This window comes from Ambystoma mexicanum, chromosome 9 (assembly GCF_040938575.1).
Source record: "Ambystoma mexicanum isolate Mex_15411 chromosome 9, UKY_AmexF1_1, whole genome shotgun sequence".
Lineage (NCBI taxonomy): Eukaryota > Metazoa > Chordata > Amphibia > Caudata > Ambystomatidae > Ambystoma > Ambystoma mexicanum.
The window spans coordinates 1,129,420,994-1,129,447,280 of NC_090931.1; the positions used below are offsets into that span (position 1 = coordinate 1,129,420,994).

The 26,287-nt window shown below is 46.7% G+C and overlaps 1 protein-coding gene across 2 annotated transcripts in view; it reads left to right on the plus strand.

Moving 5' to 3' along the window:
* Positions 1–26,287, plus strand: part of MMADHC (metabolism of cobalamin associated D) — a 193,663-nt gene that overhangs the window by 100,945 nt on the left and 66,431 nt on the right. For both annotated transcript variants that reach the window (XM_069616494.1, XM_069616495.1), the window contains exon 6: positions 3,606–3,736. In XM_069616494.1, coding sequence (XP_069472595.1) covers positions 3,606–3,736 — 131 coding nt within the window. The remainder of the gene's footprint in view (positions 1–3,605; positions 3,737–26,287) is intronic.

The window sequence follows — 26,287 nt, forward strand, 5'->3', positions numbered from 1 at the left end:
AGGTCGACGCACACCTTCATGAAATTCTACTGCATCGACAGGGATTCCAGGGAGGAGTCCAGAGTCGGCCAAGCACTGCTGCTTATCCGGTTCGCTTGAAGGTGATCCTGGTGAGGAGGTAAGAGATTGCTTCTGTTGATCCTTGCCACCTCCCGTGGTTGTGCATGTGTGTACTGCTATGTATTCTTTATTCATGAGCATGTGAATCCATGCCAGACCCCATGGTGGAGAAGGAACAAGTTACTTACCTTTAACTGTTGTTCCCCAGCATGGGTCTGGCATGGATTAACATGCAAACCCTCCCTTCTGCCCCTCTGCGGCTCTTCTCTTGGTCCTACTACCACTTTACGTGCTACCAAATCTGAAGATGGCTGCCTGATAGGGGCTTAGGTGGAGGGCAGTCATTGGCTGGGGGCAGTATGACCCAGAGATCAGTGATTGGTTGTTAGGAGAAAGGCAGTTCAGAAATGAAACTGATTTTTCTTTTACCGAAGATTCCCAGCCTGACGGGGAATATTCATGAGCATGTGACTCCATTGCAGACCCATTCTGGAGAACAACAGTTACAGGTAAGTAACTTGATCCTTTTGCATAGACCTCCTTACATATTCTTTTCCTATAAGCAAGGGCCCTTTTTCTGGTTGAAGAGCTCAACAGAAAGGATCATAGCAATGAATGCTTTTTCCCAATATACTCTTCTTAGCTTGTGTCAAATCGCCTAATTAGGCCTCAACATGGTCTGTTCCTATGCTATGCTAAATGCTCATTGCTCCATTGATTCTTTTTCATCTGGACTTTGCTAGACACAGCAGCATGAATAGGTTTGCCAACAGTATTAAGCCTTTTGGTGCAGCTGTTTTTTCTTACTGTCTAGTGGGTCACCATCCTGGGGGCACAGATTATTCTTTTTTTCTGTTTGGTCATTGCTGATCTCCGATTCACGTCCCTGGCTACCGGATCCTTGTCCAAGCCCTGTACCTTTTCTGGTTCTCCTACCGTTTGTACTTGCACCCTTTTCTTGCTGTCCTGGTATATTCTTTGAATTAGTCTTCCGGGCTCCCTTGGGCCAGGGAGTAGTGGTGTTTTTCAGAACCTCTGTCCCAAACCACGAATGACTTCATTGGCACGAATGCTGCTTTTCTTTCATCTTTCTCCAGCTGCCTGGCCCTTGAACCTGGAGCAGGAACTTTTGATAGTGGTCTACTTTAGTGTTGCCTGGGCCTGGATTCTTCTTTTTCTCCGGCGATGGGGTTGAACTATTCCTTACCAAGCTTGAACTCATAACTGCAGCTTGCCTATGGGCATTGTTTTCCGTGGATAACCTTTTTACAAGTGTTTGAACTCCTTCAAACTACTGAAAAGTGATACTTGCCTGGACTGGTATTTTTCCTTAGTTTCACCTTGCATTTCCAGACTTCTCTGTCGTAAAATGTGACTTTAGGAAGTACCAGTGATTTATTAGAGAATGTACTGTATATATAATTGTTTTTAACTATTTTTACCCAGAAGACATCACTGGATACTTTAGTACAGTTTTTGTTACTGTGTTTCTAAGTATTTCGAAGAGTGAACTGGGACCTATTTGGGCCCAGTACATTTCGCTGTGTTTTTAGATGGCTTTCTTGTTTCATCTTGTAATTGTTTAACCCTTTCCTGTAGACCCTCTCGGTAAAGCTTTTTTTATATATGATATGGCATTTATAATGCACCTGTACAGAAGTGTTTCTAGGCGCAACAAAACAAGGAGGGGGAAACAGAGGGAGGACAAACCAACGATCTTACTAGGCCTTGTGTCATTCGGATCACGCAAAGTGCGGGGAAGGGGAGGAGGAGAAATATATATTTCCGTTCTAGGTATTCTGTAATGTTATCTGTTGTGGATACCATTTGTTCAACCCATATACTAGCATAGTGATTCCAGGTTATGTTTAGGTATTTACTTACCTGCTTAGGAATCCCTTTCTCCCCACCCATTATTATTTTAATTTGTAGTGTCTACCACCAGGTATAGGCCTTGTATCATTTAATAGGAGTAGGATGTGTCTGACCTAGGCCCTTCCACTGTTTTTATAAATACTGTGCGTTGTCCTCAACTCAAAGGTTTATTTGAACTGATAGTTGCTTTATGTTCAATTCTATAATAGAGCGTATATTTTTCTATGCATCTGTGTGGTGTATTCTGTTGGGATATCTATTGGGGCTAACTCTACCTGCTCACCAGCATCTCGCCTCCCTTAAGTGATAGCTACCCATATGGAAAGTTCCATCTAACGTTTGGTTGGAACCCTACCTTTCCATTAAGATGGATGTTTTCAGACTCCTCAGCAGAGGGCTTTGGTAAAATCTCCCTAGCGCTTTCTAAGAAGAACTGCAAATGGTAATCGGATGGAAATTTGAGATATGGCAATAATTTGAATAGTTAGTGGATTTACGCAAAAGAAGTCTCAGATTTGCCAACCTTTCTATGTATGTATGTATGTATGTATGTATGTATGTATTTTATTTTATAGCGCCGGTAGCCCGCGGGCATCAGAGATTAATAACCATGTTCCATAAGAAATCTGACATCGTACTGATAGTGTCTTGGATATATTGGGTGATAACCCTTTGTTGTGCCTACCTTGGCCCTGATCTACTGCCCATAACTGAGACATGGTTCTTGGACAGCTGCCCTACTCTTCTGAAAATACTCCTTCTGGCATCTTACAATAACATAGCAAAAAACAGATCCACTCTCCTTGGGGGAGATATTGCTCTGGTCTACCCTGCTTACTTTAATGTTGTGGAGATTTCCACCAACCCTAACCTTTCCTTTAAAGTTCTAACCGGTTAATGATCTTTCAACTCCAACTTGATCTTGTTTATTGCCTGCAGCCTTCCCAACAATGCCATTACCTACATGAAAGAAACCCTTTATCTCATTCCCCCTCTGAATATGGCTACAGCAATCTTCTTTGCCAACCTTGACAGTCCAATGCTCTCCCTTCTGCCCATGACAGCTACACAAGAGGGGCCACACTCTGGACTCTGTCTTCTCTGCCAACGTGACCCTCTCGCACCCTAGCATCACACTCCTCTCCTGGTCACACCTCTTACTTGCCACACTCGCCACAAATGTGTCCAAAACGCAGCCAAATCCTAAAACATGTGAGGTGTTTCATGGCACAGTCAGTCCTATGAAATTGGTCACCAATGAAAATGTCAACCAAGCTTTCCTTTCACCTCCCTGGACACCTCTTTACCGAACAGTGTGCTCAGCACCATCGAGGAGGACATCACCAGAACTCGAGACCCCTTGCTACCGACACATAATCATTAACCATCCCACCTGGACACTTTTACATAAATGCACAGAATGTAGCCCGTACATTTTGGCTTACATGGTTTATGGTACATGCTTTAAAAGTAAAAGCTCTGTTAGTAGACCCTCCTTATACTTTGTTTGCTTGATATACCTGCCTATCTGCATCATTTTTTCATGTTTTTTAACAACTGTCAGTAATTTATGGGTGTTTCCTTTAGTATTATGAACGCTGTTTTTGTTTTTTAGACAATACTAAAAAAGCAGAACATCTGTTACTAAAATAACTTTCACTTTTCTCTAGACTTTGAATCAATGTTCCCAGATGTACCTGACAACAATTTGATGGTTCTTACTGTAACGCAGAGAACCAAACACGACATGACAATGTGGAGTGAGGAAGTAGAATGTGAGCGAGATGGGATGCTCGAAAAGGCAAGTGAAGAAAAAGTTTGATAACTTTTTATTGGACCAAGTGGAAATATGTAGATATGGTAAAACGCATTTGCTTTTGAAGTAGCATAGACCTCTGCATTCAAAAGGCTACAATTACCTAGGAGAAATTAAGCGCAGCGATTTTGTCCTTTTATTTCAGACATGGCAGTGGTGCAACATCGCCAGGTTTGGATTTGCATCAAAAACCAACACTGCCTGATGCCATGTACGGTTCTGAATTATGGGGGTATGCCGATGCCGATAAGCTGAACGTCAATGAACACAAATGTCTTTAAAAGTTGCTACTACTTCCCTCTAGTGCCTCTATGGCACTGATCGATCTAGAGCTTGACAAGTATACCGGTCGCATCACAGACCATTTTTAAACCAACTTTATTTTGGGCCAGACTATGGAAACTTCCCGAGTTAGCTAATTGTCGGGATGCACTGTCCCATCTCGTGTCCGTGGAAGGTAGCAAGAGTCTGAAATGGCTTTGCCATGTAAAGGACACTTTAGGATATTTGGATGCAGCTGATCTATGGATAATACCCGTAGTTTATCTCCGGCTGAGATGAAGGATCTCAAAATTGCTGCTAAAAAACGAGGCACTTGAAGCTTTATTGGTAGATGCAGCTAAATTAATACTAGTCCTTGATTAACTCGAGTCTAGATGCCAGCCTGGTTGCAAATCCTATTTGGACATAATCGTGCCCCCATTTGAGAAATCCCTTTACATGCGCTTCAGGCTTGGCATATTACCAGTTGCTTCCTTTGTTTATTCATGGAGGGGCTCTAAAACGATGCGATGGCCGCTGTGTGGGACCACTAACGAAACTGTAGTAACTTTCGTGCTGATGTGTGTCGCTTGAGACGCTCGTATACAAGTTCAATCTTGAAGGAGGCAGGGATTCGATTCTCTGCTCAAGCCTTGAGGTACTTGGGTCAATGAATGCTCCCCCATGTTTACGCTACTGCCCTGTTACATCCACAGGGCGTGGTTATTAAGATCTAAAGCCATGAAGCGAAATGGTCTTGAGCATGTTAACTGTTGAATATTAAGTAAGGTTGAAAGCTAAGCTCGCCTGCTTTTTAGAGTTCTAATTGTTCTTAGTGCCAATCTCTTCATGTGACGGTTTTAGAGTTACGGCGTATACTTAGTTCTCTGTGTCTTGATCTGCTTTTTAACGTTTTTATTCTTGTTTTATGTAATCGACTGTTTTCAAACTGTTATTTGTTTTTGTATGCTTGAGTTGAAGGTTTAAACCGAAAAAAAGTCTGTGCTTCTTCGCTACTCATTTCACTCTGCACCTTTCATCAATCTGCACAGTTATCCGCACAGTGATTTCAATGCTTCCCATTAGGTTTACTAGTAGGTACACAAGGTGACAGTTGCAAAATATGTTATTCAAGTTTTTAAATGGTGCAATTCCCAATGTACTTTTAGTATGCCTCCTGCATTTAAATGGCTTGCATACATTGTGGCAAATATAAAATGTTACCCATTTGTGAATGGTGCAATGTCTGCCGTTATCTCAGCGTGCCCCATGCTAGATTATAGGTGCCTTGTCTCTTTGTAGGTCCTGCACACACCTTCTTATGTGGAGTGCTGGGGGGTTACTTAGTAGCCCCTTATCCTACTTTCTCATGTAGCATTTTTTGTTACCCTTGCTACTTTAAATGGCTGGTGGCAGTGGTTTACTTTTTCCTACCATTGTCCTTTTCTACCACAGGCTGAACCCTCGGCTGCAGTACAGCACCCATGGGTGACCATTTTGTCAAAAATGGCCCCTGTCTTCTTTTTTTGCCATTTTCTGTTTGTGAGGTCTTTTTTGCGTTTTACTCTGTGCGTTGAGCCAGGTTTTAGCCGTTTGTCTTGCCTTTGGCAGGCTTCAGCCCTGAAGCCCGCCCCTGGCTCTAGTGTGTTTCGAAGGACAGGATGTGAGGGAGGGGTCCCAAAACTCCCCTGTCCTTTGTCTCTAGGAATGCCTGACTGAAACTAGTCCTGATTGGCTGGCTGGCTGTCCTGGGCAGCCACCCTGCTGTGTGATTGACAGCTTAGGCTGTGCATGAATGGAGAAACCTGCTTAAAAGGTGACGGTTTTGGGACTACAGGCAGAGTCGACCAGTGAGAGAAACACTCGACGAAGAAACCGTGAACGAAGGTTGCTGCAACCTCCTGGACCTTTTAATTGCTCGGTGAAGCCCTGCTGCTGTGCTGACCTCCTTTTTCATCTCTACAGAGAAGCTCCGGACAGAACAATTTCTCCCCTTGAGTTAGTGGGACCAACTAACCCTGAGACGAACTCCACTGGACCACCATCCCCGACTTGCTGTGCCGCTCCGTTGCTGCGGGAGTCCAATGCCAGGGATCGAGTGTCTATAGTCGAGTGCAACATCAGTCGCAGAACAAATCCAGGAGCCTCCTAAGGACCCTCCAGAAGCAGGACCCCCAGAGTACCCTCAACAGAGTGCAGGACCGAGGGAGTGAAGGAAGTCCAACCGGTGTCCATTATCCACATCAGTGCTGTGTGCTAAGCGCTGAAACCGCAAAGTGCTGCTGAACCGAAAAGAGCCTGTAGCTGCCGACGGCCTCCCGAGTACTGCCACAGGAGCCCTCCAGACATCCTCCCTCTTGTCCCCACGACTGAGGCTCAGGAATCAGGGTCCGCACCGCTGTTGCAAGACGGAATCCAGCTGGACTATTCTTCTAACCAGAGTTACTGTTTAGGCTTGGGGTACTTGCCTTACTGTGTTTAGCCACGCTTTTCTCAGTTGGGAATTGTATTGGCTTACCTTTTTCGAGTTTACTTCAACTCCCTTCTCACAGGCTTTACAGATTGTGACCCTACAGTGATTTTTCTGAAACTCTCTAACTTTGTGCAAGACTTTTATCCAAGAAGTGCATCAGATCCATAGACTGTGTCCCAAATGACTTTGGCTGTCCTTGCTCCCTGAAGGCACTCTTCTAGTCCATTGACTTTGATACTGTTTGCCCATCATGGGTGGTAGCTTGTTGTATACTGTTACTGCTGGGAAAGGCTTATCTAGACTTCATTGGAGGATTCAGTTGTCCTCACATATTCTGAGAAACTGTCCTAACCTTTTTATTCCCCTAACCTTTGCTTTGTGCAACTCAGAAACTACAAAGTATATTGATGTGATATATAAATGCAAATGCTATCCTTATGATTGAAGTCACCTCAGGGTGTAGGAGTAGTGTATGAAGCATATCCAAAGACTATCCACTAGCTTTATTGGACTCTGGAAAGTAATTTTAAAGTGTATTTGAATTGTTATAGCAAATTGCCTTTTTGCTCAGAGAGGCACAGCTCCACCTCACTGATGATGCCCAACAAGGCTGAAACAGTGTATGGGGTTGCTATTGGTACTCTTGTTCAGAAGTGAATTGCCATAGTATTTTGGTGCTGAACTGCCCATTTTGGGTGGGACAAGGACTGATATGCAAATGGATATTTCCCATCTGTGAAAGGTACAGTGAGCTAAAGTGTGGCTGCGGACTCTCGAGTGGGTACCTTCCCAAAGAACAGGTCAATGGGCTGTGTTCGTTCTCGCAGAGGGGTGCCCAGGACTACATTTTGACCCTCTTGAGATAGGCCTGGCTGTTGTCACACTACCAACTTGTGTAGTACAGACCTATACCAAAAGGTGGGTTACCTAATACCGAGCAGATCATTTTTGTGTAGTCTCACACAGTGTGACTGCACCAATTCAGCTATTCAAGCTCAAAATTCGCAAAAGCAAGCACATGGGCGCATCCATTTTGTGAAATGGATGCCCTCCTGTGCTGGCTTTTGCGGCACTAATGAAGGAAAAGCCAGCCAGCTGTAGTAAACAAAAGCTACCGCTGGGTGGCTTTCCCTTCATTAGTGCTGTACACGGAGGACGGGGACCGGAGACCAGAGCAGGAAAGCTGCAGCTGAATCTCGGTAAGTGCTATTTATTTAAAAAAAAAAAAAATTAAGCACTAGCTGCGTTTTTTTTTCTAAGTTTTCCGGGCTGGAGGAGCCCGGAAAACTTAGAAATAAAACCGCAGCTTTAAAAACGTATTTATATTTGCGGTCGCTTTTGAAGCGACCGCAAACATAAATACAACGTTATTGTGTTGGAAAACGCTGCGGTTTTTCTTTCCAAGTTTCTCAGGCTCCTCCGGCTCGGAGGAGCCTGAGAAACTCGGAAAGAAAAACCGCAGCGTTTTCCAACACAACCGCGTTGTTTCTGCCTGAATCTGCTTTCCCATTTGGGGCTCTCGGGCTCCCAGAAACAACGGAGCATTGCGGAAAACAACCGCATTGTTTCTGCCTGAATCTGCTTTCCCATTTGGGGCTCTCGGGCTCCCAGAAACAACGGAGCATTGCGGAAAACAACCGCATTGTTTCTGCCTGAATCTGCTTTCCCATTTGGGGCTCGAGCCCGAGAGCCCCAAATGGGAAAGCAGATTTAGGCAGAAACAACGCAGCATTTAGCATTTCACATTTGGGGCTCCCCGAGAGCCCCAAATGGGAAATAGGCTGTAGGCAGAAACACTACGCGGCATGTAAACACAACCGCGTTGTGTTTCTGCTGGAAAACGCTGCGGTTTTTCTTTGAGTTTCTCAGGCTCCTCCGAGCCGGAGGAGCCTGAGAAACTTGGAAAGAAAAACCGCAGCGTTTTCCAACACAATAACGTTGTATTTATGTTTGCGGTCGCTTCAAAAGCGACCGCAAACATAAATACAACTTTTTTAAAGCTGCGGTTTTATTTCTAGGTTTTCCGGGCTCCTCCAGCCCGGAAAACTTAGAAAAAAAAACGCAGCTAGTGCTTAATTTTTTTTTTTTTAAATAAATAGCACTTACCGAGATTCAGCTGCAGCTTTCCTGCTCTGGTCTCCGGTCCCCGTCCTCCGCGTACAGCACTAATGAAGGGAAAGCCACCCAGCGGTAGCTTTTGTTTACTACAGCTGGCTGGCTTTTCCTTCATTAGTGCCGCAAAAGCCAGCACAGGAGGGCATCCATTTCACAAAATGGATGCGCCCATGTGCTTGCTTTTGCGAATTTTGAGCTTGAATAGCTCAAAATTTTACATAGGAAGTTTTAAAAAAGAGAATGCTAGTATTTTTTTTTTTTTTTATGTTACCTATCTATTTTTTAAATACCATTTTTTACTAGACCATGCCTTTAAGCAATGTTGCAGGGGGTAATCCTAACTTAAGTGCTATCTTTTCAAGCAATCCAAAAGTGTTCTTTTTTCTGGTGTTTTCCTTCTGTGTTGCTAAAAGTGAATTTAACTGCCTTACATACCTTTTTATTTGTTATTGTCACCACATTGGGTTTTGCTGCTCCCTATTAAAAAGCAGGTGTTTAATTTGAATTTTAAATAAATAAATACATATTACCTTTACCAACCAGCCTGATTCCATGTCCATTGTGACCTGGGGTGTTTTGAGAAGGGGTGTGATATGAGTGGTATATCACTCAGAATATTGAACCTATAGACATAATAAAATAAGCATTTCAGCTGAGACAAGGGTGTATCGCCTGATTGAAATTCCTAACACAGTTTGAGGTGTTCTTAAGATGCAACATTAAAACAGCAACTTGTCTTTGGTTCGAGTCTCTTCCACTGTCATGATCTGTAGTATTCCTGTGAAAAGCTTATGGGGATGATCGGTGGTAGATAAATAAGGATCAGATGGTCATCTCAAATGTTTCAATACCTTGGCCTCTTGATGTGGGAATTGGGGGTTGAATTGTGACATCACAATGTGGGTCTAGGGTGGTGTGGTGAGATTTTCGGGACCCAATCATTGTAGGCTTATGTATGTCCCGATGTAGGGGAATGATAGGTTCGCCCAATGATCTTCTTTCAGAGGGCGGCCAACTGTGTCAGTATGCTTTGATGTTAATTAGTTTAGATGATTATGAAAGTTCTAGACCTGGGGGCGGTTCTTTGACAGCGCCTTTTCGAGCAGTTCCATTTCGCGTTCTGCTTGAATATTGCTGTTCCAGCTGCATCTGGGTACCTGAATACAATTGTGTGCATTCGTGCCTGGCGTACACTCCTTTTTTTAGATTACTTTTATATTTTGTATTGGGGAGTTCAAAGGCAACACGCAGTATAGTTAATCATAAAAAGAGAGGTAAAACATAAAATCAAGGTAGAGTGAACACTTTATAGTTTTAGCATCTTTTTTCTAATCCTCAAAGCAGCCACTAAATAACGTTTCAAACACCAACAAACATTAAAAGCATTGGCCTAAAGTAAATAGAACAGAGCTACCCTACTTTGAGAGGGTTTTTTTGATGGTAAGCGGGGACAGAGATACCTCTTCCTTGGAAGTACATGGGATACAAAAGAACATGACGTGGAGTAAATCTTCCACGAAGAGTGAATTGCAATGACAACAGTCAGTGTTGTTTGAGTGCCATGTTGTTGTAATTGAAGCTATAAATAATTGATTAAAACGAAATTTGGTGATGTACCTTCTAGCTACTGGGTTCGACACCAGTGGTAGTTTTGTGGAAGAGTTAAGCATGCATTGATGACACTGTTAGGACCCGTCATCGGTGCAGAGATATACCAAGGGTTGTGCTGTTGTGGGATGTGCCATGAGTTCCATGGGACACATAGTGGCCAGAGAAATTAGCAAAAATGTGGTGGTAATTGTATGTAAATACAATTGTGCTTGTACTCACAAGTTCTTGTAGTTTGGTGTTGGCAAACACTGCCAGCCAAAGTCCCCACAGGGGACTGACGCCACTGCCCTCAGCTCGACGTTTACTTTTTGTAAAGCAGGTACGCTTTCCAATTTACAAAAAACAACCTTGTAGTGTCTGGAAGAAAAAAACAACTCTAGGGTCGGCCTGCCCCTGTGGAGAAGAAATTGAATGGAGTACCACGTTAAAAGTCTATCTGGATTTTATAGTTGTGTGCTGCTAGTGAGGGCTGGGCTGTTTGCAGCTACAGTGGGATTCACTCTAGGCTATGTTGTGGCTCTGAAGGTATGTCCCCTTCTGCTTAATCTCTCCTCTGCCTGGTGAAGGCAGGACAGTGTGGAGGTGGGTTTTTTAAAAATATATAATTTTTTTTTTTTCTTCTATTCGCGATAACACAGTGCTGGTCACGAAAAGCAGCTATGCCGGCAGGACGTGGTTTGCAGTTTACCAAATGTGTTTATTTGCACGCCCTGGGTGGCACACTCTTTCGAGGGACGTAGCTCCTTCATGAGGCAGTAGGAGTGCACCACCACTCTGAGCCCTAGAATGGCGATACAGGAGGAGAAGCGTTGCCTGGCAAATGCATGTTTCTTCCTTCACGCGGGAGGGTAAACAATTGGGCCCAAGTCAGGCCTTCAGTTCTCATGACAGGATTGCCTTAAATGCATTCAGACTCGACTGCATTCTACTCCGCCGCTCACCACTCCCATTTTGTTGCACGCCTGCTCCACAAGAAGGGTGGTTTCCTATTCCCAGTCACAGTGCCACCAGTTCAAGGAGATTCAATTTAATGCGACGCACACTTTCTGTACACACATTGCCATTTTTAGCAATGAATAAAATGAATGTCCTCAATAAAACTGAATTTTTCCCACTTTACAAATTATGTCACGAAACGCCAATGACGAGGTTTTATTGGTAATAACAACAAAAAAAAAGTATAAAGGAATGGAATAAAGTGCACAATTTTCCTGTGTAGTATCTGGTATGTTTTTAGGGGTGTTATGATGAGTTATTCATGAGATTAGACAGGAGGGTGAATTAAGTGTGTCCCCAAAGGTTGTGGGGAGACTCAAGCACCTAGTTCTATATTTATTAATTTGGCCACAGACCGTGCTCGGAATGGAAATAATCTACTGGGATAACCTTCTCATCCTTAGAGGGGCAGGGCTGCTGGAAGGAAGGGGGCAGGGGCGAGGGGCATGGCCCCAGGCTAGGTCACACAATACAGAATTATGGGAACATAACTGTCCACAATTTGAAACCAGTATTACAGTGATTCAATAAGAAACCCTTTTGAGTGAATAATGGAAGTTGATTTCTGCAGTTTTGATTGTTCACATACTCGCCCTAAGACAAAAATGGTTGTGCATTGCAAGGCATAGTTTGGACAGCTGCAACAAGTATGTGAGGCTTTGGCTGTTTCTGTATTCAGTTTCCTGTGCCAAGTCTACTGAAATTGTTGAAACGTGGGTTGCTCCATCTTGTTCCGGTCCATTTCCTGCGCTGGCCACAGACACAATTTCCTCTGCAGATCCATGTGTGCCTAATGCCCCCAACACATGTAAAGGGAAAAGAAAACCCCTTCTTGTTAGGCTAGGTTGTCAGATATGTCATGTGTCTGCGAGTTCCGTGGCTTGATAAGTGTTATGTTTCTCTAAGTGCTAGGAGTTCAGGTTCTAATCATCCCACAGGCATTTTAGCAACTTCATCTGTGCGAGTATTTATCTCATAGAAACATGAAATATAACCCCCAAAACATGTTTAGGTGTCGCCCAGTCACACCATGATTGCACTGCGATTCCCTATCTGCCAGAGGTAGGCTTTCAAACCCACAGCCACTGTGAATACAGAGAGCAACAGGTACCTGGACACTGATCTGCTTCAGAGGACACCCATCTCTCCTCTCTTCTCCCTTGCAGTTCATTTTGTGTCCAGAGTCAGCGTATGAAGGCGGATCAGGACATTTCGGGCGGCCGGTTCGACGCAGGAACCAGTTCGGCACGGCAGCCCGCGCCGAACTGGCTGCACAGAAATGTCGTGAACTGGCCGCACAGAAATGTCCTGCTCCGATATGGAGACTAAAGGGAGAGCGGCTATCGGGACTCAAAGGCGGAGCGAGTCTGCAAGCATCGCACCTCTAGCCAGCCTAGTCCACGTTGCAGCATTATTGCAGAGCTATGTGTTCGCTCTGTGCGTGAGACCATGAAGCTGTTCCACCTTGCCGCTCATATGTGCTACGTAAAATAATGACACAAGGCTTGTTCTCTCCACAAAATACGGAGAAACCACCCCCAAACAATCGACCGTCCCAGAACAGTCCTCTGAACGCACTCGAGTTTCAGTGCACACATACGGGTGTGTCTATATTATCCCCGAAGTTGCACAGCATTTATTGTTCGCGTTGGCTCAATGGCGCCTTGTGGAATGTGGTGCCGGTTGCCTTAGCCCACTCAGCAGTCTGTTTCAGACCCTGGCACTGGACCTGCAGTGACCCGCCGCCTGAGCTAGATGGGGAAAGAGAGCCCCCAAGTGCTCACTGGAGAGAATCCCACGGCGCGCCTAAACATCCCGTCGCCGAACTGGCTGCGGCGAATCGGCCCGCACCGAACCAGCGGCGCCGAAACAGGGTGTACCGTATGAAGGTGTGGCTGCTTCCATCCCTGTTGACTTGAAGCCATCTAGTGGTGAAATGATAAACAGCGTCTCGAAAGGTTATGTACAATGTGCATTAAATAAACATCGAAGCCACGGTAGTGGTCAGATGTGTGTGAGATGTTGCAGATTGGAGTTGGGTGTCCTTCTTGCAAATCTAGTTAAGTCATTTAGATCTCATGTACAAAACAATAATTCAGGCAGCTAGGTACAACTCAACTAGAAAGTGAGGTAGTAGTAACTTGCGGAGGGGTTCATCTTTAGACATGATGCATTAGATGGGGGAGTTGAAACGTTTGTCCAGACAAGTAAATTATTTTATTTCCTTGCTATCTTGTTTGACCTAGTAAGCCATTCATGTAGACTGTTCAATGCCCACTTGTTGGGTGAGCGTTGTCAATGGGGACACTCGAACAGAGATGGCTGCATTACTAAATTAAGTGGCAAAAAGACGTTCTGCTTGCATAAGCCACCAATCATCGCTGGTAAGAAAGTCAAGGCATTGAAGTCATGGAGACGGCAGCACAATGAGAATTGATCACCAACACACTCCCCATTCCTCACTCTGCCTTTAGCTTCCAAAGGTGTAAAGAAGTTGGGTTTGGGGTGGGATCACAGGTACGTTGCTCCCTGTCCGACTACCAGCTCGTACTAACTACTTCATGTCTGTGTGCAACGATTAAAGTGTTTGGGCAATGGGTGATGATACTTGCATATTAATCATGGTAATACATTAATTACATGGTAATCGTGGCAATACATGCCAGTGGTGAAATTGCCTTAGCGTTTGATGGTAGTAACAGAGACTGAAGAGAGAACCTGCAGATTTGATGACCATGCCTGTTTACGTTGTGTATTTCTGAACTGAAATGAAAAACCTGCTAATGTTATGTCATGGTATTGGATTTGTACAGTGCACTGCTACCATTTTCATCATGCAGCACTCCTAATTTTAATTATTGGGCAGTGTATGGTAATACCTATCAAATTATGTAAATATTACATGGACATTCAATGACAATAACCTGCAGTGTATTACTGCTGTTTTGGCACTTCATGGAAAACCATGCAAGTGCTGATGGCAATACTTGTAGCATATACTTTAATTACTTGGTGTATTGCCGAGGTGTTTGTACCAGGGCTTTTGATGGCAATTCCTGACGATGGTAGGAGGATCTGTCCTTTTGATGTCAAAATCTGATTAGCGTCTTGCTTTTTGATCGCAATATCTGCTTTATGCTAGCAATGCGTGCGTACAATGTGAGTAACGAGGTGATATTGTGGCGGTGACTGACAAAGCTAAGAGAACTTGCGTATTTGATGCAAATGACTGGCCATCACCTAGTCCGAGCCAAAAAGCATTCATTGGCTTTGGCGGTGCTTATTTAAAGTAGTCTGTTATTTGTAGAACTAATGTTATAGAAGACGTTAATTTAAACACATTGTTTATTTGTGTTTATGCTAGTTGGGTGATTAAACCTGGTGGGGTTCTTTGGCCGACTACATGTCGAGACCTCTATCTATTTCTTATTATAACAGGCACACTCTCTCGCCCTCTTAATTTTGTCCACCAGATGCCACTGTTTCCAAATATAAAAATACTGAATCGTACAGAATGAGGCACTTGACAAAGCGTTGGAACGTTCGCTCAACATTTTCACGGGAACCCTGGGGCTGGGGGGGGGTTTATATGCGGGCACCTTGAGTCGGAGGACCTTTGTTTTTGAGTGTGCCTGAAAGCATAACGAATAAAAGTGCGTGAGTGCTGCCATAGTCCTTTGCACCTTATTTTGATAATATTTACACACTTGCATTACAGGTGGCGCAGTTGTGTCCTTGTATATTGAAGAAACAGTCTTTATTTTTTTTATTTTTTGCATTAGTCTCATTTACGCCCACACATGTTTAAAGAGTACGTTCGTCGCTACTTTCAATAAATATGGCATACACACACGTTGAAGTGGGGACAGAGAAGTAGAAGTAAATTGTTAATTTTGGGTGCAAAAAGGTAGGCTGAAAGTCAATTGGGCCTCATTACAAGTGTGCTGGTCCAGAAGCAACAGTGCCGGTAAACCTACCGGCATCATTGTTTCCGGACGGGCATACTACATGTTTGCCTGCCAGAGCTGCTGTGCCCGACAGGGCTGACCCTGCCGGGCACAGCGGGCACGATAGGCAAGCCGTCACGGAAGTACCAGCACTGTTAACAACAGTGCCGGTGCTTTCGTGGTCCCCATTCCCATGGAGTCCCTATGGGAAATGGGACATACAAATTGTAATATCCCAGTGTTACTGGGAAGTCGGGCGCCGGTAATTCATTCCGAGTCTGGCGGCAACCCGCCAGTAGCACCGGCAGGGCTACCGCCGGACTCGTAATGAGGCCGAATGTGTTTTAAGATGAAGGGAACATTTTTATTTTTTAAACATAATTATTTTGTGCATGTGCTTGAAAATGCTTCCTTCTGGAATCGTTCGGATGGTCTATCGGGTAATGCTGCAAAGCTGCTGAAGCAGCAAAATTATTTGGAATATAGAATTGTTATTATTAGGGTACGTATTGAGCATGTACCTAGCTTCAGGAAGCAACTGATCGCTTTACAAGTCATAGGGGTAAGGACCACACTGAGGGAAATGTAGATGAGTGGGAGGGCGCACAATTTGGCAGGAAGGGATCTCCAAGCAATCGGGAAGCAGATCACCCAGTCTCAGGCTAGGTGGATAATGGAGGGTGTGTGGACCTCAGTGTTTGGGAGGAGCGATTCCTTGAAGCAAAGGGTCTGGAGCTCCTTCCTGAAACGTAGAAGCGAGGGGGAGTCTTGTGTTGATGGGGAGGAGGTTCCAGAGTCTGGGGGCATAGGCAGAGAAGGCCTGTCTTCTGGTTCTGTCCTTCCTGCACCAGCAGAGTACAAGTCTATACATGTCCTTACTTCTGGTGGCTTGTAGGTCTGCACAGCGGCTGAGTTTCTCAGTCGGGTAGCTTGGGGACTTCAGTACAACAGCCTTGTAGATGATGCAGCAGGAGCCAGTGCAGTTTGTTGATCGTCGGGGTGATGTTCTCGAATTTGCAGAGTCCTCTGAGTGGCGTTGTAGCATGTAACTGACATTTCCAGAGCACCAGGGTAGTCGTCGGAAGGCCTTCCTGAAAGGCATTGTGCCCATCCAGGTGGAAGAGGACCAAGGCTTGGACAGCAGAAGAATTTTTGTTGGGTGACCGGCTTGATTTTCCACTGGAAGGAAAGTTGGAACCGAGCTGTTTGTCTTCCTTGGTATGTACTGCTTTAAGGAAAGGGGTCGGTCTTATTTATTTTTTATTTATTTATTTACATTTGCATAGCGCACTAAGCCCAGAGGCATCAAGGAACTGTGACAGTTCAAATTAGGTTACACAGATGCTGATACAGTTTACATTCCAGTTGCACAGACATGGTTACATATTTTGTTTGAGGAGGAATAAAAATGTAAGCACAGACATAGTTATGTATTTTGTTTGAGGATGAGAAAAACATTAAACATAGATATGTGAGCAGCTCAGATGCTGCCCTCCATGAAGAGCCAGGATTTCAAGCTTTTCCGGAAGGCCCAGTAGGGTTGTTCCTCCCTTAAGTCATGAGGCAGTGCATTCCAATGTTTAGTGGCCATGACAGGGAAGCTGGACCCCCTGCCTGCTCTTGCAAGTCTGATTTTAGGCGAGGGCAGAAGGTTGGTGTACGTGGTTCTGATCGGTCTCCTTGATTGGGCTTTGGTAAACTTCTTCTAAATGTAGAGCAGTGCTGAGTTCCTGTGAAAAGTGTTTCAATAGTCTAGCCTGGAGCCGATGATTGCTCGAGCGATGGTTAGACAACTGTCGGCGGAGAGGAAGGGTCTGGATGCGTTAATGAGTTTGGAGGTGTATGCTGCTGAACTGGCGATTGAGAGACAGCGAAGCGTCCAGGTATAATCAGTTTTTACTGAAGAGACTGGGATAGTGAAGCCATTAATAGTGAAAGAGATATACCGGGGGTCAAGGTTTTTTAGTATGGCTGATGATCCTACAAGAAGGATTTCCGTCTTGTCCTTAAAACGCAGACTGTGCATGGCAATCCAGATCTAGATGGTTTGGTAGACTGAGGTTAGTGCGGCAGAGTTGGTGTCATGGTTCCCAGTGAGTGCAAAGAGGATTTGGGAATCAATCTTTCGGGTAGTTGGTGTAGGAAATGCCTCTAGAGTTTAAGAGATACAAAAAAAAAGCGGTTATAGAGTCGGGGAGACACAGGATCCTTGGGAGACACCACAGGAAATTGGTGCCTGGGGAATCGGGGGGGGGGGATAGGGGGGGAATCTGTTGTCTGCGAAGACTTTCATTGGCCTGTCTTCTAGGCCCCAGAAAGCCTTGTGGACAATGCAAAGGGTCTTGAACTTGATCCTTGCAGCCACCGGTAGCCGGTGGAGAGATTTCACGGCTGGAGAGATGCAATCCCTGGGCAAGGACAAGTCTTGCATCCCTGGATTAGTTGCAGAGGGTCGAAGAGTAGAGACAGGCAGATTTAGAAAGACGCTGTTGCAGTAGTCCAGCCTATAATCAAACTCTAACAAAGAAAGATGTTTGATTACAATTGCAACAGTGTTCAAGGCTATCTATAACTTTTGCCCTGTTAGAGATGGTATCAATCATCTTTAAAAAGCTTCATGGAGAGAAGCGAGATAGAAAGTTTACCTCTGCATAATAGGACAGTAAGAATTGCTGATTCTGGTTGGTTATAGTTCTTTTTCCTTTCTCCCCGTTTTTTTTTCTTCTTCTCTCTTCTTTCTCTAGTAATTGATTGAAATGGTTGTATCATATGTTTTTATTGTTATGGAACTTTCTTTTTTCTTTCACGCTGAACTTGAACTGTAACTGGTAAAAAGCTTCTTTTGAAGCTAATACTAATTAAACAAATAAAATAAAACAAAAGTAGTCCAGCCTAGAGAGAACCAGGGCTCTGAAGACAATGAGCTTCTGGGGGAAAGTGAGAAAAGGAAGAATACCTCTGAGGTGCAGCTGGTAGTGGGGCTTCTTGGATGCGTCTGTGATGTGAGGAGAGAAGGAGAGGGTGGAGTTGAAGATTGACACCAAGGTTTTTTGCTATGCAGGAAGGTGCAGGTAGAGGGCGCAAGGAGGGCGGCCAGAGTGAAAGAGGGAAAGCGGGAGCAGGGGTCCCAATGAGAAGGATCTCAGTTTTACTGGCATTTAGGCAGAGATCGTTGGAGGCGCACCATTCCTGAATCGCGGATAAACAATCAGGAATGAGCGAGAGAGTAGAGGAGGCTGAGGGGAGCCTGTAGGAGAGCTGAGTGTCATACACATAACACTGAAAGTTAGGAGAAAAGGTAGAGATATGATGGGCCAGAGGTGCCAAGTAAAGGTTGAAGAGCCAGCGGGAGAGGTTAGAGCCCTGGGGAACACCACATGTGGAGAGAGTGGTGGTGGAGAGAAAGGAGCCCAGTTGGACCTGGGAGGGTAGATCGGAGAGAAAGGAGGTCAACCAGGCTAGGGCCTGATCCGTGATGCCCAGGTTGTCACAGATGATTGATCAGGATGGTGTGGTTGACCATGTTGAAAGCAGAGAAAAGATCAAGGAAGATGAGGACAGAAGGAATGCTAAAGTCGAGATTTGACAGGTGTTCAAGAGAGCAGATTCCGTGCTCCTGGCTGCTCTAAAGCCAGACTGATGGTCATGGAGACAACCAACAGATTAGTTGTGGAGAGTAAGCTGGGAGACAGCCAGCTTTCCCAGGAGTTTGCCCAGGAAAGGAGTGATGGAGATCCGGCAGTAGTTTGTCGCAGAGGAAGGATTGGCAGAAGGCTTCTTCAGGAGGGGGTGAACAAGGGAGAGCTTTAGGGGGTGAGGGGGATTACCGTGGCAAAAGAGTGATTGCAGCAATCTTCCAAGGCTGGAGTGAGGGTGTCAATGTGGTCCTTTATGCTTCTGGAGGAGCAGGGGAGCACCTGCTTGGAGGATACTTTCATAGATCGGACTTGTCTAGAAACATTGTCGGGAGTGAACACAGGGAAAGAGGAGAACAGAGGAGGAGAGTCGGAGGCGGCCCGGGAGGGCCCGAGAGTGGTAAGAGTGGTGGGGGAGAGGAAAGGACAGGATTTCCTGAGTTTTAGTGCTGATGTGAGAAGCCAGTGCCCTGCAGAGGGCCTGGGAGGGACCAGGAGAGGTGAAGACTGCAGCAGGATTGGCCAGCTCTGTGCAGATTTTGAAGAGTTTGTGTTGTTAGAGGGCGCAGTAACGCAAGCTTGGATGTAGGCTCTCCTCTTTGACAGGACAGAGCGTCTGTATTGCCTTTGGAGCAGGCGGCAAGCCAGTTTGTCCGAGTATGCGCCTGATGCCCTCCACTTCCTGCTCTTACGTTTAAGGGTGGCGTGGTCGGAGTCATACCAAGAGTTGCACTTGGAGGTGGGCTTCAAATGGATCCTCATGACAGGGGCAAGGACATCGAGAGTGTTAGTGACAGAGAGATGCAGGTTAGAGAGGGCTGTGTCAGAGTGTGATTCAGCTGCATGCATAGGAGGAGGCGAGAAAGTAGCTGCAAAAGCCTCCACTGACGCATGCTTCATGGGCCAGATGGCCGAGAAGATAGGTGGTAGTGCTGGGTTCGGCTTCATCTGGGGACAGAGAGCACCAGGTGGGAAGAGAGAAGAAAGTGGTCGGTCCAAGAGAGGAGTGGTGAGAGGGTTTGACAGGGGGGATGTAACATCCAGGGTGTACCCGGGAGAGTGTCGGGCCAGAGGGTGGAATAGAAAGAGAGAGAGAGTGTGTCGCAGAGATTGCGAAAGAGCCCTGAGGAGGGGTTAGAAGCATCCAGATGTATGTTGAGGTCTCCAAGAAGAAGTTGAGAGTTAGAGGCAAGGAGAGAGGAGGAGCAGTCGGGCCACTCGGAGAGGAAGCGGGAAACCTGGCCGGGTGGCCTGTAAATGGTGGCCACAAGAAGAGAGAGGCTAGGAGAGATGGAAAGTCTGCAGACCAGGCATTCAAAGGAGGAGTAGGTCTGCCTAGGAATGACAAGCAGGGATTCCCTCTGGGAAGATCAGAGCTACTCCACCTCTTGGACGATTGGTTCTGGGTTCGGAGAGGATCTTGTAACCATCGGGATAGACATTATTACTGTACAGTTTACAAAGCAAAACAGATAGCTATATGGCTCCCAACACCAGCCGACACAGTGAGGAGTGAGAGTGCTGGACATCTAAACACAGACATATTTATACTATTTTTGCAATATTGTGCAGCTTCATGTTAATAATTCGCAGGCTAGAGTTTGTGCCTAGTTCACATGACAAATGTTACAATGTTTTGCAAAGGATTAAACAAGAAACAAGTTTACATGTCCATGAAAATACAATGATGCTGTAGGTTCTCGGGTCCACAGTAAGCCTTATTCCAAGAGTCCCTACAATGCAGTTCAGCTAAAGCATACGATCGAAGTTTACTCTTCAATGTTTCAGTGTTTATACGAGGATGAGGCTTGTGAGCACGGACAATACTTGAATGGCAGTTCGTATGAAGCGCAAGGTTTCTTTACGTAGGTTAAACAGTCGGCTCTCGGTCAACCTAAACATTAACGAAACTCAAAGGTTGTTCAGCCCCACTGCAAGTTGAAAACACAGTCCACCATTTTAGAACATGGAACATGAGTTGAAATCAAAATGGCGGATGAGTCTTAAAATGGCGGCGATGTTAAACCAAAATCGGAACTTTGCGAACGTGGTTTTCTGCGTAACGCGAATGGGATTAGGCCAATATTCATAATAAGCAGGCACTATATGATTACGGTTTAACAAACCCTCCTTTTGGCCTAAGCAAAACCCCATGTCTCAATGTCGTACATCCTGAATCACATTCTTGAGATATATCAATTGCCATTAGATCCTTGATAGTGTTATCCTTCATTACAAAAACATTAGTCATTTTCTCAGGTGCATGTATTTTTGGTCCCAATGTACCTACAGTTTGCGCACAACATCCTCCTAACATCGAACTTATGGCAGGAAGATGTTGTATGCAACAACAGAACAATGGAATACCAAGGATTACCACTAAAACTGAAAAGAGCTTCCATTCCCAAGACCGTAAAAAGTCCCAGAACCAAGTACTAAGATCCCAATTTCCCTCGGGAACATGTACTTCTGTACTTGGGACGTGCAGATTTTGTATTGCCTTGAATATGGTAGGGGAGGAGTCGGGCACAAAAACACAACAAGCAAATCCTACCAATTTACATACTCACCACGCTCCGCTAGGATGATGTCTAACACCATCCTGTTCTGTATAGCCACTAATGTAATTGCTTTCTGTTCCAACGTCATATTTAGTATATCAGTGGTTCTGTTAATGGTTCTCTCCAATACTCTTGCCAGTCTCCTAATATCCTCAGAGTTCATGATCTGTTCCCAAAATGGCACAAAGGATTTTGCTACATCACCCATGACCTGCAAAGGAGTATCACCATTCTCCTCCAGCCTTGGACGAGCTCTAGAGACCTCAGAGGTGCTGGCTACAAATACCCATGGTAGCAAGATACTCAAATAACAAGTACCCTGCCAATCTCTAGGTAGCCAAGGATGAGCTTCATTGCCACAAACAAAATAAACAGGATCGCCTACATACAAAGGTCTGTCCTCACTAGTCAGATTTGCAATATTGGTACAACCCTCAAAAGTACCCATTGACTGCGAACCATCCCTTTGTATGCTGAAGGAAACCGAGTTGGGGCTATTATTGAGAGTGTAAGAAGGAGGCATGGCATCCCGGTTGCCTACGGGAGCCATTTTGAAAGAAATCAACGATTGGAAAGGTCTAGAAAGTATATCGGAAGGCCTAATAGAAGCAACATTAAGTTTGCTTCTATTTGCGAAAAGGCAACATCCCCGAGGCGTTAAGACTTGTCTTTCAAATTCATTCAAATTAGTCCCATTGAAGTTCCCAGAGATGCTATCATTCCAACGACCAAAGAATAGTGCCCTTAGAGAGGTGTAGCATGCAGTAGTCAAAGGAAGAGGATGAATATACCAGCCCAACCCTTTTTCCCCATGCTGTGGCAAATGCGAACATATCCAGCAATTAGTTTGGTTCAGAATTGCATGGGTCGCGCATTCATGATTAATAGAAGTGTATTATTGTGGTAACCCTGTCTGTGTTGGGAATCCCTAGACGGTAGAGTTTGCAGATGCACGAAAGGTGAAGACATAGTAGGAACACTTTCGGTAGGTGACAAAGGCCCTCATTACGACCCTGGCGGAAAGCGACTGACCGGAGCGCCACAGCGTAAATAGCGTTTCCGCCATTGTACGAAGGAGCAAAGTGCGGCCCATTCCGACCCATCGGGCACGAGCACCACGCCACGGCGGAAGTGCAAAGTCCGCGATGGCGGAAATGACCCCAAAACGGCCCACACCGCCGCCGTACGGCGCCCTAGGTGCAATACCGCCACCCCACTTAGCGGTCACCGCAGTGTGCGCCTACCGGAAAGTACGGTGCCCGGAAATATACGGAAACGGAAGTTAAAACATGGGCCCGGAACGGGAAACATCCCGGCGTACACCTATAAAAACACCAAAACCACACAACCACTAAAATCACTACCCTGAAACACACCCCAACCCGTCAACCACCCTAGCGAAACCACGAAAAATGGGAAAAGTAGCGAAGAAAGCGTGCGACCGCAAGCGGCAGGTCCACTTCTCCCGTGAGGAACTCACCGTGCTAACAGAGACCCTCCAGGAGAATGCAGCCGTCGTCTTCTCCACGCAAATGACCAGGACGGCACTTGCAAACAAGAAGGCCATATGGGCTCTGGTGGCACAGCGGGTAAGTGCGGTGGGGACTGCACCCCGCACCCCACAGCAATGCCGCAAGCGATGGGACGACCTGCGGATACGCGTCCGCAGCATACTCTCTGCCAACCGCAACATTGCCACAGCCACCGGGGGAGGTCCTGAATCACCCATCAAGTTGACCCCCTGGGAAGAAATCTGTGCCTCCACCATCGGAATGGAGAGCATAGAGGGAGTCGGAGGGATGGAGAAAGGAGTGCAGACATCCGAAGATTCAGGTAGGAGGGCCAGATAAAACAATGCCAAATCCACAAAGTCCAACCATGTGAAGTACCATGCGTCCACATAGTGCAACAGAAACACATGTCCAGGAGAACGTCCACACACATCGGCCTGAAAGCGCACGTCAAAACCCACAATAAATACATAAATAATTAAAAACCCCTAATACACGCACTACACGTGCAGCAGGCACACCCTAACTGCAGGCTGCCAAACAACTGCACCCTCACTCCACACACAAATCAAAGCACCTCCAAGACCCCGACCCAAATCACCCTCAGGTACCACCCCAATGCATGTGATACAATGCCATTCCAATTCCCACTGACCCATCAATAACCCTCGCCCTCCTTTACTCCACCACAGGGTCCGATCCAAACGACGAGCTACAGGACACCCCTACCAGCACACCTGCAAAGAGGGCCAAGACCAACGGCCAGAGACCCTCCACCTCAGCTGCACGCATCAAGACACGGCAGCAGCACAAATCAGGTGGCAGCACAGAGGAGGGAACATCAACAGGCACCCCAGCAGCCAGCATGCCCACAACACCACCACCACAGGTCCCCCCAATGGATGCCACAGAAGGCACTGCCTCTGGTGGCAGCAGCACCATAGGTGACACCCCATTGATGGCAGCATGCTCCGACACAGAAGACGGGGATGTCGAGGTCAGATCCATCCATGACCTGTCCCAATCCCCCTGTCTGTCCCCTCCCGTACAACATGAGGATACCACGCAGGTGCAGCCACAAGACGACGACTGGCCATCCCCCACAAGCCCTGTGGCAAGGCAACATGAGGACAACAGCCCCTCTGTGACACCACCGCAAATGGCCATGGCCCAGCAGAGGCAACAGTCCCTCGACAAGTTAATCGTCCAACAGCAGCAAATGGCCACACTCCTCAAGGGCCATGCCGATGAATGTGGGGGCACCAAGGCAGACATAGAAACATCAACAGAGACACTTAGGGCAGAAATGGAGAGAGGTACAGAGACGCTAAGGGCACAAATTGAGAGTAGCACCGAGAGCCTGAGAGTCCAAATGGAGAGTAGCACCGAGAGCCTGAGAGTCCAAATGGAGAGTAGCACCGATAGCCTGAGGGGGGAACTGCATGCGACGTCCAAAGACGTATGTGCCGAACTTGCCGCAGTGCGCCGTGTGCTCACTGAGCTCTCGCAAACCCTTAGGGACATGCATGGACGTGAGCAGGCAGACACATCATCCGTTGCAAGTTCCGTCCAGGGCAGCCCCCAACGTAGATCTGGAAGGAACCTGCGCTCCACAGGCAGGGGTGCCCCTGATACCCGCAGAGGGGGCATGCAATAGCGACAGCCCACTGACAATGAGCATCTTTGGACACTGGTGTTCGGGTGGGAGGTAGGAGGGTGGAGGGGGTGTGTTGGGCTCACTTGGGTGGCGGGTCGATAGGGTGTTCAACATGATATCACATATGCCATAAAAAGTGCACGATCAACCAATGAGAAGTGTGGACATTGATCCTTGTGTACTAGGCCATCATAGGCGTACAGTCCATATTGTGCATGTCCCAGACACACGCAGTGCCACGAGTCCCGTGTCCATGCATCAGCCACCAGGCGTGAGTGCTAGAAGCATACATCAATGAGATGCTGACGAATGTCACGGCCCTCCGGTGCCTCGCAGACTCCATGAGGTGCTGCCACATCCCCACCCTCATCATGACCATCATCAGGTGCTTGCAGTTCTGCGTCAGGGGGCATGGGCACATTTCTACGTACGCACATGTTGTGGAGCATGACACATGCCATGACCATCTTTGCAACCTTCTCATGGCGGTACAGGAGTGCCCCGCCAGACCTGCTGAGGCAGCGGAAACGAGTCTTCAGTAGGCCGAATGCCTGTTCTATGACTACACGGGTACGTGAGTGGGCATGGTTGTAGTCCTCCTCATGCTGGTCCCGTGGGTTCCGGACTGGTGTGAGGAGCCATCTCTTCATTGGATATCCAGCATCACCTGTATGTGGACGAGAAACGTATGATGTGGAATGCCATTGATACGTACGCACACCCCCCCCCCCCCTTCCTGGCAGTTCATTGCCAATTCACATACCCCACATCATCATGCATGTAATGAGACTCACCGAGTAGCCAGGATCTGTTCCCTGCGTGTCGTTCCATGTAGCGTGGTATTGTAGAGTTCCTCAAGACCATAGAATCATGGGTTGATCCAGGGAATCGGGCACAACAATGTGTAATGATCCTGTTGGAGTCACACACCATCTGTACATTCAGGGAATGAAATTGTTTTCGGTTGCGGTACTGGGCCTCCATGGCATGTGGGACGACCAATTCCACATGGGTGCAGTCGATGGCACCAATGCAACCCGGTATGCCGGCAAGTGCATGGAATCCCACTTTTGTGTTGGTAATTTCCTGCTCCGAGCGTGGTAGAGAGATGTAGTCGTCTGCGTGCTTCAGGAGGGCATCGAGCACTTGCAATAGTGTCCGTGAGAACAGTGGCTGAGAAATGCCATGCAACTGTCCGACTGTGTGCTGGTAGGTGCCTGTGGCCAGGAAGTGGAGTACAGACACCACCTTCAGTAGGGGTGGGATGGCGGTTGGGCTATCTATCATGCTGACAAGGTCAGCCTGTGTCATGTCCACAATGGCGGCTATGGTGTCCCGGTCCAGACGGTAGAGGGTGTGGATCTGCTCATCAGTGAGGTTGAACGGATGTGCTCGGAGGCGTTGAATTGCGGGCTGCCTGCGTGGTGGTAGTGGCTGTGCTGGTGGGCCTTGCTGGCCCTGCCTTGGCCTCCTCCTCCTCCTGCGTCTCCTCCGTGCGGCTGGTTGTAGTTGGTGTTCGTCTACTTCTTGGAGTCGGAGCACTTGCAGTGCTATCAGGTCCCCCAGGGCCAACATCGCGAGTCCTGCCGGTAGCATTTCGGTGTGGCTGTGGGAGGAGACTGGCTGTGCAATTTATGTGTTTTCAGGCTGTATGGCCTCCACCTGTGGTGATTGATTCCACCTGTGCAAACTGCTCTCCCCTTTGGCCGAGCACGTCCCGCGCACAACGCTGCAATTCGGGGAATTGTATCTTGCTATTGCAATCATGT